This window comes from Nanorana parkeri, unplaced genomic scaffold (genome assembly GCF_000935625.1).
Source record: "Nanorana parkeri isolate BGI_ZX_2015 unplaced genomic scaffold, ASM93562v1 scaffold196, whole genome shotgun sequence".
NCBI lineage: Eukaryota > Metazoa > Chordata > Amphibia > Anura > Dicroglossidae > Nanorana > Nanorana parkeri.
Window position 1 is genome coordinate 1428152 of NW_017306464.1, and position 15916 is coordinate 1444067.

At 41.9% G+C, this 15916-nt stretch overlaps 2 protein-coding genes across 2 annotated transcripts in view; one reads left to right on the forward strand and one right to left on the reverse strand.

Moving 5' to 3' along the window:
- Positions 1-956: 956 nt before the first annotated feature.
- LOC108786177 (2-epi-5-epi-valiolone synthase-like) lies at positions 957-7795 on the reverse strand. Its single transcript, XM_018555421.1, has 5 exons — positions 7605-7795; positions 2567-3194; positions 2161-2394; positions 1570-1822; positions 957-1039 (listed from the first exon to the last, which is right to left on the reverse strand). Exons 1-5 carry the CDS (start codon positions 7793-7795, stop codon positions 957-959), a joined length of 1389 nt encoding a protein of 462 aa, XP_018410923.1.
- Positions 7796-10353: 2558 nt separating this feature from the next.
- Positions 10354-15916, forward strand: part of LOC108786178 (short-chain dehydrogenase reductase 5-like) — a 50973-nt gene continuing 45410 nt past the window's right edge. Inside the window, exon 1 of the mRNA XM_018555422.1 lies at positions 10354-10525. Within this exon, the coding sequence (XP_018410924.1) occupies positions 10354-10525 (172 nt within the window). The remainder of the gene's footprint in view (positions 10526-15916) is intronic.

The following is a 15916-nucleotide window of genomic DNA, read 5'->3' on the forward strand; positions in this document are numbered from 1 at the left end:
CATTTAACTGAGTAAATTGAAGAGAGAAGCTGATTGGTTGCTATGGGCAACTGCTCCAGAATCTGCCTGCTCCAGTTTTTATGAATTGCCCCCCAATGTATATATTACTTTGTTATCTTAGGTAATGGCAACGTTATTGCAAAATAAACAGGCCTATAGTGGTAATGTAAACATTGGTCTGGTCCATAAGGGATATTCAGGTATCAGAGCTGAAGTGGTTACAATCTCTTGGTGAACTTTAGAAACACATGATTAAAAATTGATAGCATTACATTAGCATTACTCAAAAGCTAACCACTGAAATGTTCTACAAAAATATGTAAACCTTTGATCCTACAATATCACCACCGGCCTCTACAGATACTCACTGGCCATTCTTTGTTTTAGAGCTATCTAAGCCCTCTGCTTCAGTCTCCAGTGCCAGCACTGGACCTGATATAACAGCGTTCTATAAAATAACTCTTTTTGAACCGAATAATTAATCAAGATTAATTAACACCTCCCACACATTGTAACAACCAAACCGAACTCCATTCCCCAAATCACACTGTAATAAGATCTACTAAGACAAATGACACAACACATTCCTATGCTTACTAAGCAAGAAGCAGCATGCAAAGGGGAATTGCCCTTAGCAGCCAATCACAATTTATCTTCCACTATTCTGACTTCAGTCATCTGAAATCTGAGGTTCTTGCTCTTTGATTCCTTTTGATAAACTAGTGATTTCATAAAAACCCTTGAAGGTATTTTCCAGCGTCATCCAGAGGCTCAGTTTGGCTATTAATCTGAGATCCCGAAGTCCAGCAAACTACCACACATATGAACAGCTGGCTTTGTTCATCTCTATTGTTAAACTACGAAAAACAATGTGAAGTCCTCTAAAGAGTTTTATCACAAATGTGGGGCTCTCCCTCTTCACCTCCATTAAAGATGCCATTTAGAAAGTTCTTGATTTATGTTGAGAACTCTCCGAGTTCATCTCGCCAAGCTGCAAAAGCGCTCTTAATTGTTTCCTCACTCACATCGTTGAAAATTTCTACAAACAGATAAAGACATACACTTAGAGGAGATGTTCACATTTCATGGTCTAGTACTTTTTAGGACAATAACACAAGGATCACTACTAGGGATGCACCGATGCCGATACTGAGTATTTGGGCGAGTACGCACAGATGTGTCCATAACTTTACAGACCAAGTATTATGCAAGTAGGTAATACTAGCTCTTTACAAAACTGGCTTGGCTTGGTAATACTGGCTCTGTAAAATCAACTCTGGGTTCTCATTTTAAAGGGGTGTCCCATTGTGTGCAGAGCAGCCTTATGGGAGCCACCACACCATGTTATAATCTGACTTACTCACCAAACATTTGAATCCAACGACTTGTTTCCACTTGTTAGGGATAGAAACAGATATCCTAAGGCAGGCAAAACAGCTCCCTTGCTTGAATCTCATCTGTATATTTAACTGTTTGCCTTGTGCTCAGTTTTAATCATTACTAAATGGAGTACATGTTGGCTGTTTAATTATATTATGCATACATTTGACCTGTAGCACTATGACGTACCTGCAGTTCCCAACCCGGTGGGGAGCGGCAAGCGCAGTTTTCCCCCACTGTGCTTGAATCTCTCACCCAAGGCTTTCTTTATAAGCTGGAGAGAGCAGACATTGTGCCAGACTGGCAGCTCCAGGTTCCTCATACACTGCACCGTGCGATCCTTCTCCTCTGATGTGATCAGCCCAATTTCATGTGATACATACGTCATAAATGCCATGTCAATGTTCACCGCCTCCCCATGCAGTAGGGCTGGCAACACTTTCTGCAATGTAAAATACACAGTTATACAACACTGATGGTAGAGGTCTACAATAGGTACTCTGCTGTCATGTTGAACGTCTGGCTTTGGTACTTTCTAGGTTGCTGACTGAAGTTTCGGCTTTTATATTCACTTCGGGCATACAGGTTCCTGGCCTGCGGCTCAAAAATATTAAAGCCAGAGTCAGCCAGGCAAAAAGCTTTTGCAGAATGTTGTCAATAATGGCTGCCCTGGTACTTCTATTATAGCTTTCTACCAGGAACCTTTATGTCTACGGCCTAATCTGAGACAATCTAAGTAATTGAACTAAAGGGGGTAGAATGTTTTCTGATCTTGTGTACCATTTCTAGCTCCGGGCTTATGACATGTCCATAGTCCACCAATCGGTCCAGGTCATCTTCCCACAGGTTTGGAGCAAGTTCTTCCAGCATAGTCTGGATGGCCAGTCTTGTGGTTGTTAGGGCAGGATCACTGCGGCATGCATGGCCATTCCTGGACTGGAACTTTGTGTCTAAGAGGTATTTGCCATGTTTCTCCAGCAGTTCAAACAGCCCCTTGTGCTTCATTAGAGCCATCTGAAAAAGTGTAGCATTCTAGACTTAATAGACAGTACACACAGATACATACATACACTTCATACAGTATATAGCAGACTGATGTGTGCCAGAGCAAGAAATTGACATGTAGAAGAATATATAAAACATGGAATTAATACTATTATTAGCCAGTTAGCTAACATAAAATTACCTTTAAAATTTCCCCAAGGCCATTAGAAATCTGACGACGTGGAATGGTCTGGATAAAGGACCTGTCAAGGAATGTGGCAATTGGTGGGGTGTAGCTTCCTATCTTGTTCTTGCAGTTGCAGAAGTTGACTCCATTTTTAGCTCCAACGCTGGCATCAACGTAGGACAGAAGAGTGGTGGGTACTCGGATGTATGGGGTGCGGCGCCTGTAAAGCGAAGCTGCCAACCCCACAGCATCCAAGCATACCCCTCCTCCAAAGGCTATGATTGGTTCAGTGCGTCTGTCAAGGCCAAACTTATGGACTTCTTCCAGGATATGCAGGACGAGGTCAATCGACTTGTTTTCTTCAGTGGTCTCCAGTGCAAGGATCTTGTAAATGACATTGTGGGCTTCGAAGTATTTCCTGACTTTGGAACCGTATAATTGTTCCACAGTTGCATCCATCACAACAAAACGCTTTTGAGTTTTCTTCTGGTTGTCTTCTAGTTCTTGCGGGTCTGACCCATGGCCGTAAAGAAGGGTCTTGTTTCTAGGATTTAGAAGATTAAGAGTTTCTACCACTTTGTAGCAGAAGTAAATTGGAGCTTTCACAGTCCAGGAGACACCAGACTCGGTTACCTGTTCACCTCTGTTACAAAAAGAAAAAACATTTAATATGTATGCCTGTATCTATCTATCTATCTATCTATCTATCTATCTATCTATCTATCTATCTATCTATCTATCTATCTATCTATCTATCTAATTACAGTTAACATAAAGATTTTTGATTAGTGGTGATCAAATTATGAATTATATCATTCTGCTCATTCTGATCTCTTCTCCACTCAGCACATCTGCAAGCTGCCGTGCCTGACTGGCTGCCATTGCTGACCCTCTCTATCCTAGGGGGTTATTCACTTAGCTGCCAAAGGCTGAGCTAAAGCTCCGGCAGCTCACTCCTTGCTGTTCGCCCCTATTTTCATAGGGCCCCAACGGCAGATGAGTGAATAGCCTGCTCAGAATAGAAAAAAATGTAAATAAATGAAAAATAAAATTTTACAAGTATTTTTAAAAATGTAAAAAAAAGAAAGAAAGAAAAGAAAGAAAATAATACAAATATTTTAAATAAATAGTTTTAAAAAAAGACACGCTGACTCGACCGCACGTGACGAACTTCCGCCGTATAATGTAAAAACTGACAGATGCCAGCAAAATATAAACAATTGGGCGGAGCTAGTGGTGACATCATCGTTAGCTCCACCCAACTGTTTCCTGTTGGCCGTCATCTGACAGAGTCTTCTAGCAGGTCGCGGGCAATAAATAACAAAAGTTATTTGTTAAAACACCAGCTTCCCAGGCAATCAGGAATCTCCCTGAAAATCTTGGCCCACGGATGACGGTATTGGTATTCGGTATCAGTGAGTACTGAAAAACAAATATCTGTTCTTGTACTTGATACTGAAAATGGTATCAGTGCATCCCTACATTTAAAGTGTTATTCACAAAGGATTAAGCAGAAGCATTGGCTAATCCTTCAACTCACTTCAGCCGCCGGAGCTCTCTGGTTCAGCTGAACCAAAGGGCTGCTGTACGAGCTATTCACAATAGCCCATACAGCAGGCGAAGGCAGGCGACCGACTCAGCCAAGACGAACGTAAATGCTTCGGCTCAGCTGAGCCGAAGTCACAGCCAAAGCGGGGAGAACAGTCTGCCGAAGAAGACCGTTCTGCCCACAAATGTAAACAACTGGGCGGAGCCAAACGTGATATCATGGCTGCTTCCGCCCAGTTGTTGTCATTCAATGACAGCCCAGCATCCTCAGGTTGTTTGAGGTCACCGGACTGTCATTAAATGACAACAACTGTGCGAAGTCAGCCGAAGCAGACCATTCTCCTTGCAAATGTAAACAACTGGTTGTTTGAGGACACTGGGCTGTCATTGAATGACAACAACTGGGCGAAGCCAGCCATGACATCACGGCTGGCTCTACCCAGTTGTTTTGATTTGGCCCGGGACCTGCGGGAAAACTCTGACAGTTGCAGGACAAATGTAAACAGCTGGGCAGAGCTAGCTGTGATATTACCGCTAGCTCCACCCAATTGTTTATATTTTGCCAGCATCTGTCAGAATGTAATTTTGCTGCAGGTGTTCGTCGCATGTGGACGGATCATCGTGATTGACCCTGGATAACATCGTTGGATCAATTTTTGGGAATTCTTTTTAACAAAAGGCCTTTTGTGTTTTTTTTTATTTCAAAAGGCATTTTTACAAAAGTCTGGTCTTTTTATTTACATTTTTAGTTTAAACCTTTAGCGAATGAGTAAGGGTACAAATATCCCCTTACTCGTTAACAAGGGGGGGGGCAGCATCTAGGTGCCCCTTATTAATGCGGGTACCCAAATGCAAAAAAGATCCCCTGCCCGCAGACCACCACATCCAACGCCCCAGGGCTTGTGGGAAAGAGGCCCTTGTCTCCATTGGCACGGGGACAAGGTGCTTTTTTTAGGGGGGACTCGAGAGCATGTGGCCTGGTAGGGAGGGGGGCCGCTCGCTTGCCACCCCCTTTCCTGCTCTGCCTGTGTTTAGATTAAGGGGGGACCCCACGTTTTTTAAAGGGTCTGGAACGGTTTGAAAGGGGGACCCCACGCTGTTTTTTTTAACTTTTATTAATGTGTAATTTTTTTAGTCTGCTCGCTACCTCCAAGGTAGCGAGCAGAATAGCCGAGATGAAAACTGCTCGGCGGCATTCGGCTATTCACTCCCTGCCATTCGGCCCCTATGAGAATAGAGGCGAACGGCAGCGATGTTGGATCGGTTGAGTCGAACGGCTCCTTCATTTTGGCTCAGCTGAATATGCTGAGCATGTTCGGCTGACGGAAGCCAGCCGAAGCAAGCCGATGTACGACTGATTTTAGTCGATGTAGGGCTGAAATCAGCCGTACAGGGCCAAAGTGAATAGCCGGCTCACTTTACTTCGGCTCAGTTAATCACTCGGCTGCCTTTGGCAGCTTTGTGAATAACCCCCTTAGTGATTGGTCATGAATAAAAAAAAAAATGATCTTCAGTAATAATCATTAAATATAAAAAAAAACAACCATTTACATTGTTGGTCAGTGTAGAGGTGACCCCCTTACATTGGTGGTCAGTGTAGAAGGTACCCCTTACATTGGTGGTCAGTGTAGAAAGAACCCCTTACATTGGTGGGCAGTGTAGAAGTTACCCGTTACATTGGTGGTCAGTGTAGAAGGGACCCCTTACATTGGTGGTCAGTGTAGAAGGGACCCCTAACATTGATGGTCAGTGTAGAAGTTAACCCTTACATTGGTGGTCAGTGTAGAAGTTACACCTTACATTGGTGTTCAATGTAGAAGTGACCCCCTTACCATGGTGGTCAGTGTAGGCAGGAGAGAGATCTGCTACCTCTCTCTACTTAACGGGCCTCAGCAACATCTGGAGGAACCTCAGGGTTCCAGTGAACACTGGTTGAGAAAGGCTGTATTAGACAGTTGCTAAATGTTTGTCATATCCTCCAAGACATTGTTCATATATGAAGCTGCACTCCTGGTGATACTAGACCTTCAAATAATAAATGGGTGCTCAAAGTGATTGTGTCAAATGGTGCCACGCCCAAACCAGTTTAGGAGATATGAAGTCACCAGCACTCCAGAAGAACAGCATCACAGACATACACTGACATTTTGGAGCACTACAGAGCCCCCTTTCAAGGAACTCTATGTTGTCCAGAGAAAGGGACCCTGCAGAGCTCTGAAAGGTCAGTATATATGTCTGTGATGCTTTTCTTCACGATAGATTTGTGAGACGCAATTACGTGTCTGGACTTCTGGTGGCTTTGTATCCATATATCTTATGTAAATACATGCCTATGTGATTGCAAGCAGCTCTGCCACTGGAGTTCCAGAGAAATAAAAGGCAGAAAAATTAAAGGGCCTTCAAGAAAGTCTGCTGCATTTGGAAAGTAGACCAAACTACGACTGATACCCGTAACATCCAATTAAATTGACAAGCACAGTCTTAGTTTGCCATACTGAGTACTTATAAATCAGTAAGGCTCCACAGTTACCTATAAAATAATTACTGAATTTGGAACTCCAGCTATGATGGAACTGCAAATCTTATCATGCCTCTGCCTCTGGAACTAATTCCTATGATTGTCAACGTCTCCCAGTGCCTCATGGGACTTGTAGTTCTACAACAGCTGGAGTGTTGAGGTTGCCAACCCCTGACCTAAGCAATTTTTAAGCTCGATCACACTACTAAAATTTCTAAGAGTATCAATCGCTACATAGAATACAATTGATGCTGAGTTATTAGAATATGAAAGAGTTGGTTGTCCTTTAAAGTATATATACACCCAATTCCTAAAATCTCATATATGCAAAATATATACAATGTTAATGTCATTTTAAAAGTAATTTTTTATGTTTTTCAATTTGCAGAATTTATTAAAAAAAAAACCATGAGGGCCTTTATTAAAGCACTTCCTGTTATTGGATGACAACACTCTGTCCCTGTTTTTAAATTGGTCTTTATTAAAGCTATAGGGTATCAACACTCCCTTGTTTTCACAATGAGCTCCTTTGTTGTCACCTTCTGACAAAGACTACAAGTAGCCATTTCAATACAAAATTCACAGGCGCTTTTCCCTGTTGTCACCATCGGGAAAGCAGCCATGAGAAATGCCATGCAGCCATTGCTGGAGTGCATGAAGACAAGCAATGGCCACAAAGTCCCACGAGGGACTACAATCTCCTGGTTAATTAACTCATTTGTATTAAGATTGTAGTCCATCACAGGAGTGAGCTTGGAGTGGTGGCTACAAACAGAAGAACCATGGGGAACAAAAGTAGCCACCCTCCAGAAGGAAGGACAGTGTCAGCACCAATTCAGAGATGATTTGAGGATCTACAGCTGAGTGATACACAAATAAGATTTTTTTTATTAATAGTTAAGGTACTTGAATCCATTGACTCCTGAGTCTAGTGTCACTTCAACTTTTAGGAACCAGAACAAATTTTTTGGTCATGTAAATACTTACATTTTAGCCTGGGAGACCACAACTTGATCTTCCTCCCACGTAGTAGGTATTTCTTGACCGCATTCAACGCGGCACCAAGTATTCTTCACCTGCACCAGTTGGTACTCCTTTTGCTTGCTCCTGCTTTCTGGCACATCTGGCTTGGTGCTACCTCGGACTGGTGGGATTGTTAAGAGATCACCTGCTGGCATGTCTGCTGAATAAGGTTCCTTGGTTTTGCAAAAAATAAATCTTTTCAAGGCTTCTGGTTCCAGCCTCAGAACTGGCACAAACTTATAGTGGTTTTTGAAAGGGAGGAGCCGTCAGGATCTCTCTCACCTGTACATAGTTTATACAACTTGAGTTGTATAACATGCGGGGCGTGTGAAAGAATGCGATGAGGCTGGAGTTTCTAATTAGACTGACAGGTTGTGTAACGAATATTCACTGAGAGTTCCACTTACTTAACATCACATTCCTTTCTGACAGAATGATTATGAAAGATGCTGCAGCCTGAAAGTCACATTTTCTTATCTAGATGTGTAAAGCTGTGAAAAGTAAGATTTCGAGGATCACTATTATCCAAATGAGAAAGTATGAAATGTAATATAGTCTGTCGCACAACAATTGCTTTAAGGGATCTGTGGCTTTGTCTTTATTAAAGCTTGCACTGAATTCCTGGGATGGTAGCTACTCTGCTAATGAAGTGTTTGAAAAAAAAAATCTTGCTTTCTTATATTGTCTTTTTACAGATTGTCATTTTTATAGTAAAGTGGAAAGTTAAAAATGTATCTGATTTACTACGTTTTTTGGTGACTTAAGGTGCCGATACACCTGACGGTTAACGTACTATAATCGCGGGTGATCCCACGATCGTACGATAATCGTCAGGTGTATGGGCAGCGTGCGATCGCATTTACTGTACGGTCGCACGACTTTCGTCTTACGAGCACGCTAGAAAACCCGCCGAGAATCAGCTGGTCGGTAGCGTTATCGCAAGATGAAAGCCGCATGGGACGGTGTGCGCAAGCGCACAATGCCTGCTCTGCATGGCAATCATCGGGCTTGCGATGATCGCAAGTACGATCTGCTTGTCCAAGATGGGCAGGTCGTACGAAATTTTAATGACCTTACAACCATCGCACAATGAAAGGCGTGCGATGGTTGTAAGGTGTATGGGCAGCTGAAGCCTGATAATCACTTGTGTAGTAGAACTGGGAGTGAGGGGGAAAAATAGTCTGAGCCAATCAGGCACTGTTGGATGCAAACGCGATGACAAGAAACATGGTGACAAAAAGATGTGGGCTGATTAAGGACTCATTCAGATGGGCGTCCACGCCCGTAAAAAGACCCGATCCCGGAAGGGGCAGGTGCTGAGTGTAATTGCAATTACATACAGTAACACACACACCTGATCCTGCACATCCGTGTGAGTGCACTTGGACGTAGACATTGTGCAAGTGCACGCCCATGCACGCCTGTCTGAATTAGCCCTAAGGGTTAAGTTAACCTTTCTGACCATGTTTAACGGCACACCCATATTTGGGGTGTAACATAAAACATTTTCAGATCACAGCCCCCCCCCCCAATCACAGGTTTTTTTCTCCCTGCAGGCTTATTTCCCTTTTTCGAATTTGACACGTTTGTACGTCGCTCTACCTATACAGCCACATCATCCATTCACAGATCCTTTGACAGGATCTGTGGATGGAAAAACTACAAGTGTCATTAGCCTCAGCTACCACTGCAGAGGGACATCACCACCTTTCCTGTTCTGCCCGGCTGTTGCTTGGATCAAGGGTCTGGCAAGAGAATTTAGGGGGGACCCCACACTTTTTTGTTTTGTTTTTTGGCATTGGGGTCCCCCCTAAAGTTCCAACCAGATCTAAAGGGTCTGGTATGAATGGGGGGGAGCCGCACGCTGTCTGTTTTTTATTGTTTCTTTGGACTGTGAAAAGTTTAAAAGAAAAATCTCACTTTTTTTTCTAATGTCACTTTGCTGCGACGAAACTTCATTTGTAAACATAATTTAATTTAACAAAGATTTCAGATTTGTCCGAAACAAATTAATCTAACGTCCCTATTTTACACACATACGCAGTCAATTTAGACAGGAGCCAATGAACCTTCCAGCATGTCTTTAGACACAGGGAGAACAAACCAACTCCTTCAGGATAATGTCCGAACTTGGATTTGAACCAGGGATCCCCGTGGATTACACCACTGTGCTGCCCCTGGGTTTTTGACAATGGTTTCAGCCGACAGGAAGTGGTGAGAAGTCTCTCTGAGCCCCAGACAGCTTTCAAAACCTAGGGCTTCTGATCTTAAATAGGGATGAGCTTCGCGTTCGAGTCGCCGAACACCGAACATTATGGGATGTCCGTGGTCTGTTCGACCGCGGACAATGCACTGCGCCGTCCGAAACGACGTGGTATCAAGGGGAGGGATCATTACTGGTTGGCAAGCCTTCTTTTTTTTTTTTTTAACAGGTAAAGTTTTTCTTGAATTTTCATACATAAAACAATCACAATAAGACAATGACAATTACAGATCAACATTCTAAACTCCGCATCTCAGCAGTCAGTACAAGACAATACAATACAATAATGATAACTCAAAAACTAAAGAAACAGATACAAGTAGACAAATACATCAAAATAAAACGACTTGTGGATCGGTACACTCTGTTTCTGGGAGACTACCAAAACAAACCCCAGGATCAGCCAGACCACTGAGGGCAGGCCCCCATAGGGTCCAGGAGAGGAGTAAGATGAAGGGGGAGAGGAGTAGAGGGAAGGAGCATTCCAGCAAAGAAAGAGGGGCAGAAGAAGGGGACGGAAAGGAATACCAGGTCAGCATCAGAAGGGCAGGAGTAGCCGAGGAGAAAAGGGAGAGGGAAGGAGCAAGGGCGGGGGAAGAAGCCCAAAGCAAGAGGACCGAAGGTCAGACATAGGATCAGGCCTATTTCCGGAGACAGGGGGGGGAGGGTGTTCTCAGGAACTCCTCTTCGGTCAACCACGTCACTAATTTCCCCCCCAACTCTCGAGACCTCAGCCCACTCCCTCCGGACTACCTCTCAGGCGATGCAGGCGGGAGCAAGGTCTCCCCACTCGGGCCCTCCAGGGTAAGACCCCTAGCCGCCACCCACTCCCCCCAGATCCGATCAAATTTGCGAGCACAGTTCCGGCCCATATATGTTAGTCTGTATATCGGAAGCATCCGATCAATCGTGCCCAACCATTGTCCCACCGTAGGAGGGGAGGGCAGCTTCCACCTTAGAATAATTTCCATACAATAAAAAGTTTTGACAGGTGCTATACTTTACTTTTTAACCATGCTTTTGGTGTTATACTATGCTTTTGTTACAGTTATTTACAATGTTTAGGCCAATATACTGTATGTGTCAATTAATAAATCTCAGATTTCCTTTGCATTGCCCCCTACAACCACACACATGAGAGAATAATAATAATAATACTGTAATAATAATAATATAATTTTTCAGCACTTTTAGAACCTTTAACAATAATATAATTTTGTTTAAATTATAGTGTTGAAAATCTTATATTTACTTTAAAAACACAAAAAAGAGGGAACTGTATGTACTAATTACCTTTTGCATTAATAAAATGCCATTTATACATTTGTGATCTTGTAAATGGGATTAGACAAGCGATGGGAGTTATTTCCAATTCAGTTTTATTTGTTTATATTATTTAGAAATGGGATTTATTTGCAATTTGTATTTTTATTAATATTTAGATTATTTCCCACATTTGCTTGTAATGCATTCGGATTTATATATTTTTATTCCAAAGGAGCTATTTTTTATTTAATTTTTTTTTAAGTATACCTGTACTGCAACGAGGCAACTAGCATTTTCAGAAGGAGAGGACAGCAATTGTAGCCTCCTTATTCTTTCAGTATAAACAAGTCTGCAGAAGAACACGAGAAGGTGAGTCAAGGCAGGCTGTATTAGTGAGTATATCAGTATGTTTATTTGGCCCCGTTCACACCAGAACATCTCGTTGCGCATTTTTTTCCGCGCTGAAACGCATGCAAATTAAAATCCCATGTATTCGTATGGAGGCCGTTCACGCAAAAACGCTGAATCACACGTCAAATCATGCCTGTTGTTTGAAATAGTCCCTGAGCTTCTTTTGTGGCACTTATCAGCTCGTTTTGCTCTATTCAATAGAAAAGCACAGATCAGCGCATTTTTGCATGTTTGTGCGCGCATTTTTAGCGCGTTTTTGCAGCTGAGACTGCTTTTCATTGGACAAAACAAGCTGAAAACAAACCTTAATACACTATTAGTCTCCATTCAAACCTAGGCAACGTAATTTTTTCACGCGTGGTTTTGATGCAACTATTTTGCATGTTTTTATGCGCATAAATCAAGTTGCGCATTTTTGTGAGCAGATTGTACATCATTGATGTTGATGTTATCATTGATGTTAATATGCAGGTGCGCTTAAACGTGCAAAAACACAGCAAACACAGCAAAAAAGCATTTTCTATTGAGTCTATGGGGCCAAAACAAGCTGTAATGGAAAAAAAGCCTCATGTACTTTTTTCAGCTCAGATGTGAACAGGGCCATACAAATTAATGGGATTTATTTTGGGCATATTTTTTAGCGTTTTTTAGGGCAGAAAAAGCACTACAAAATGCTCTGTGTGAACCAGGTCTTACATATGAACAGAAAATGCCTGTAAAACACACTCAGAAACATGCATAGAAATGCGCAAAAACGCGCTGAAACGCTGTCGCCCTGGTGTGAATGTCTTAACATGTGTTATTTGCAATTTTTAACTGAAAATTAGACATGTAAGCTGCGGAAAAATTCAGTTCGGTTCGGATATTTCATTATTTCAGGATTCGGATCCGAAATTCAATTCGGTTCGGGTCTCGGATTCGGACGAAATCAGAATTGTTGTTAATTTCGGATGAGTTTACGAATATTTGTTGTGAATACCACAGAAAACCAGATATCAATACTAAAGCTGAATTTCCTAGACCCGAATGGCATTCGGGATCCGAATTTCCGAATTGCATTCGGGAGCTCCTGAACGCCATTCGAACGCCCCTTCAGTTTAGTTTTTGAACGAGATTCGGATGGATTGCGAAATTCGGGAATGGAAATTCAGATTCAGACACATTTGGATGCATTGGGTTCCGGAAATTCGGATGTGTCCGAATGTCCGAACTTCGGAAAATTTGTCCAAATTTTGTTTCGGAACGAAATGAATCGCACATGTCTACTGAAAATGTTGTTCATTAAGGGCTTTGTTAACATGTATATTATAGTTATGATTTTTGCATTGATATGTGATGTGGATCAGAACCACAACTGGGTTCAAATAAGATGTCTGCTGCTGTTCCTAATTATGTTGTGTTCGGTGCACCGAAGAAATCACAAACTCAGGGTTAACGGTTTATGAAGATTCTAATTTATTCAGAGTGGTCTCTCTCTTTTATACACAGATAACAGGAGAGTGTTTGTCACACATATGCCCACATCTATTATCTCTAAATGTCTTGTACTACTGGGCAAACTAGAGGAGCTGTTAGTTAAAGTCTTGTGTCTCTCGCTAATTGGTTAGTCAAAGATGTCTTCTGCCTGTAGCATCCTCCCTCGGCATTCCTTTCATGTATCCTCGGCTCGTTCCCGAATACAGGTTATATCTTGGTTACGCATAGCAACGCTAAAAGCTGAGTAAGGAAAGTCACAAAGCTAGGAAGCAAATGAAACAAATTCAAACATAGGAAAAGACATTTTCTTGATATGATCCACATTCCTTCACATATGTAAAGGTAATTGTATACATTTTACTCCCCAAAATATATTTTTCTCCTGATCCTCCTGGTAAGTTCTATTTGGTATTTAATGAGGTGAGCAGAAAATTGAGCCGTCCCAGCTGGACATAAAAAAGCAATCTGTGCGACATAATAAAAACTTGTAATAGTTACATAATTATTTTATACAAAGAAACTCCATTCGCAAATCTCTGCCATAGTTATGCATGTGAACCAAACGTTTTATTGAGCAGATTTTCATGAGAAATTACGACCTGCGCCAGATCAATAGAGCGCATTTTTCACATGTTCTATTTTCTCTTTAGAAACACACTTACACTTTGAGGGGTTGCATGTGCTCCTTCATTAGGTTTCATCCAATAGGTACATTGTTTTCCATAGAGCTTGTTGCTTTGTTGTGTTGCACAAATGTCTTTCATAACTGATGCACATTCATGAATTTCGATATGAATGAGCACAAAAATGACAGGTCAAATTAAAGGATAAATTCACCTTTTGCAAAAATGTAAGAAATGCATAAAAAGAAATGCATACCTCCGTACAGAGCTTTTACGGAGGTACAGAGTTTCAGTTAGGAGAGATGGGGGGGTGGCTGGACTTCAAACGTCATTTAATCACCTCATACAGCATCCAGCTGTCCCCGCTCTTGGTAGAGCTGCCCATATATATTGCATCTACCTAGGGTGAGGACGCTGTATGAGGTGATTTAATGTATTTTGAAGTCCAATCGTCCTTCCCCATCTGTCCTAACTGAAACTCCGTCTCTCAGTGCAATCTCTACCTGGGAGAGAATGAACAGAAGCCTGAGCTTTGCAGCTGTGATCGAGTGATCGAGTAGGGATGCACCAATACCGGTTTTTCGGTATCAAGTACGAGTACCGATATTTATTGTTCCGTACTCGCCTATACCGAAAGTCCCATTAGGGAGCCAGGCAGCATGTAATGACTCGTCACCCAGCTTCCCGATTAGCAGGGAAGCCGTCTCCATGCCCCCTCGTCAACAGGTGATGAGGGAGCATGGAGCTGGCTTTCTGGCCAATCAGGAAGCCAGGGGATGGGTAATGACTCGCCGTCCGGCTTCCTGATTGACCAGCTTCCCGGCCAATCAGGAAACTAGGCCGCGAGTCATTACACCGGCTCCATGCTCCCTTGTTACCAAGTGACAAGGGAGCATGGAGCCGGGTTCCCAACCAATCAGGAAGCTGGGCAGTGTGTAATGACTCGTTGCCCCGCTTCCTGGTACCGGAAGTTCCGTATCAGGCTAGGCATCGGAGCATTTGGACGAGTAAGAGTACTCGGCCAAATACTCGGTATCGGCACCAATACCGATACTAGTTTCCCTACTTTCCAGGCTTGAATGCAAATATTAAAGAAATGCATTTTTTTTATTTTTGCAAAAGGTGAACTTATCCTTTAAAAAGGTTAAGTATATTTATTTTTTCTTTATGGTTTGCTGTGCAAAAAGTTCACCAGGGTCAAAGACAAAAAGTGGTAAAACTTGAAACTTTTCCTAATCATTAAAATTCAAGTCAATCATGATTTATAATTGGTTAGGTAACCAATATACCTGACTTTACATAAGTCACATAAAAATGCCACTCCTTTCGTCTTCACAACCCTAATTTGAATGCAACAGAATGAAGGGAGGGATGGCAGACAAGTGGAATATTACATGTAACGTAGAACGGGGAGGGGCTGTCTTCGGTCTTGTGTAAGCTTTACCGTGTTACATAAAGCCAAAAAAAGCTATACGACTGCATGTGGAACAAGCTCAGCATACACAGGGTGTATAGAGATAACATCATCTATATTGCTGGTCACTCACAAAAGGAGAGAGGGGGGTTATTCCTGTCTCAGCACATTCCAACTCAACCCATTTTACCCCTAGAGGCAATCTACTACTAAAGCCTTATGTTAGTATCACATTCATAGAAACTATTTAAGGTGTGAAACTTCAGGAGACAGACTAAGACTCTACGATGGAGAATGTTAAAGGTATGTTCTGAAACCTCTAAAGCAACCGTTCTATAATGTGCACCCAGCGACAGCCTGTAAAATAAAAGAATCTATAGTGTTGGATATATAAAATAATGCAGAAAAACACACTTTGCCATGGCTGTGTCACTTTTTGTTAGTTGAATGGTAGGCTGAAGGTTAGTTTATTAGAATGGCTACCACCATAACTTAGTTACAGGTGCTCTTTATCTTGAAGTATAGGGTTATGTTTTGGGTTGTATAAGCAAGGCTGTAAACCTTCTTCTTTCTTAGAATTATTTCCATAATGAATTTCTATGTAAATTACATCAGTTTTTTTTTTTATGCAACAAATTTCTTTGCGCAGCCACTCCCACATTTTTTCAGTTGCTGTCTTCTTCTGTAGACGGATATATCTATCTATCTATCTATCTATCTATCTATCTATCTATCTATCTATCTATCTATCTATCTATCTATCTATCTATTTATCTATATATACATATATATATATATACACACACTATATTGCCAAAAGTAT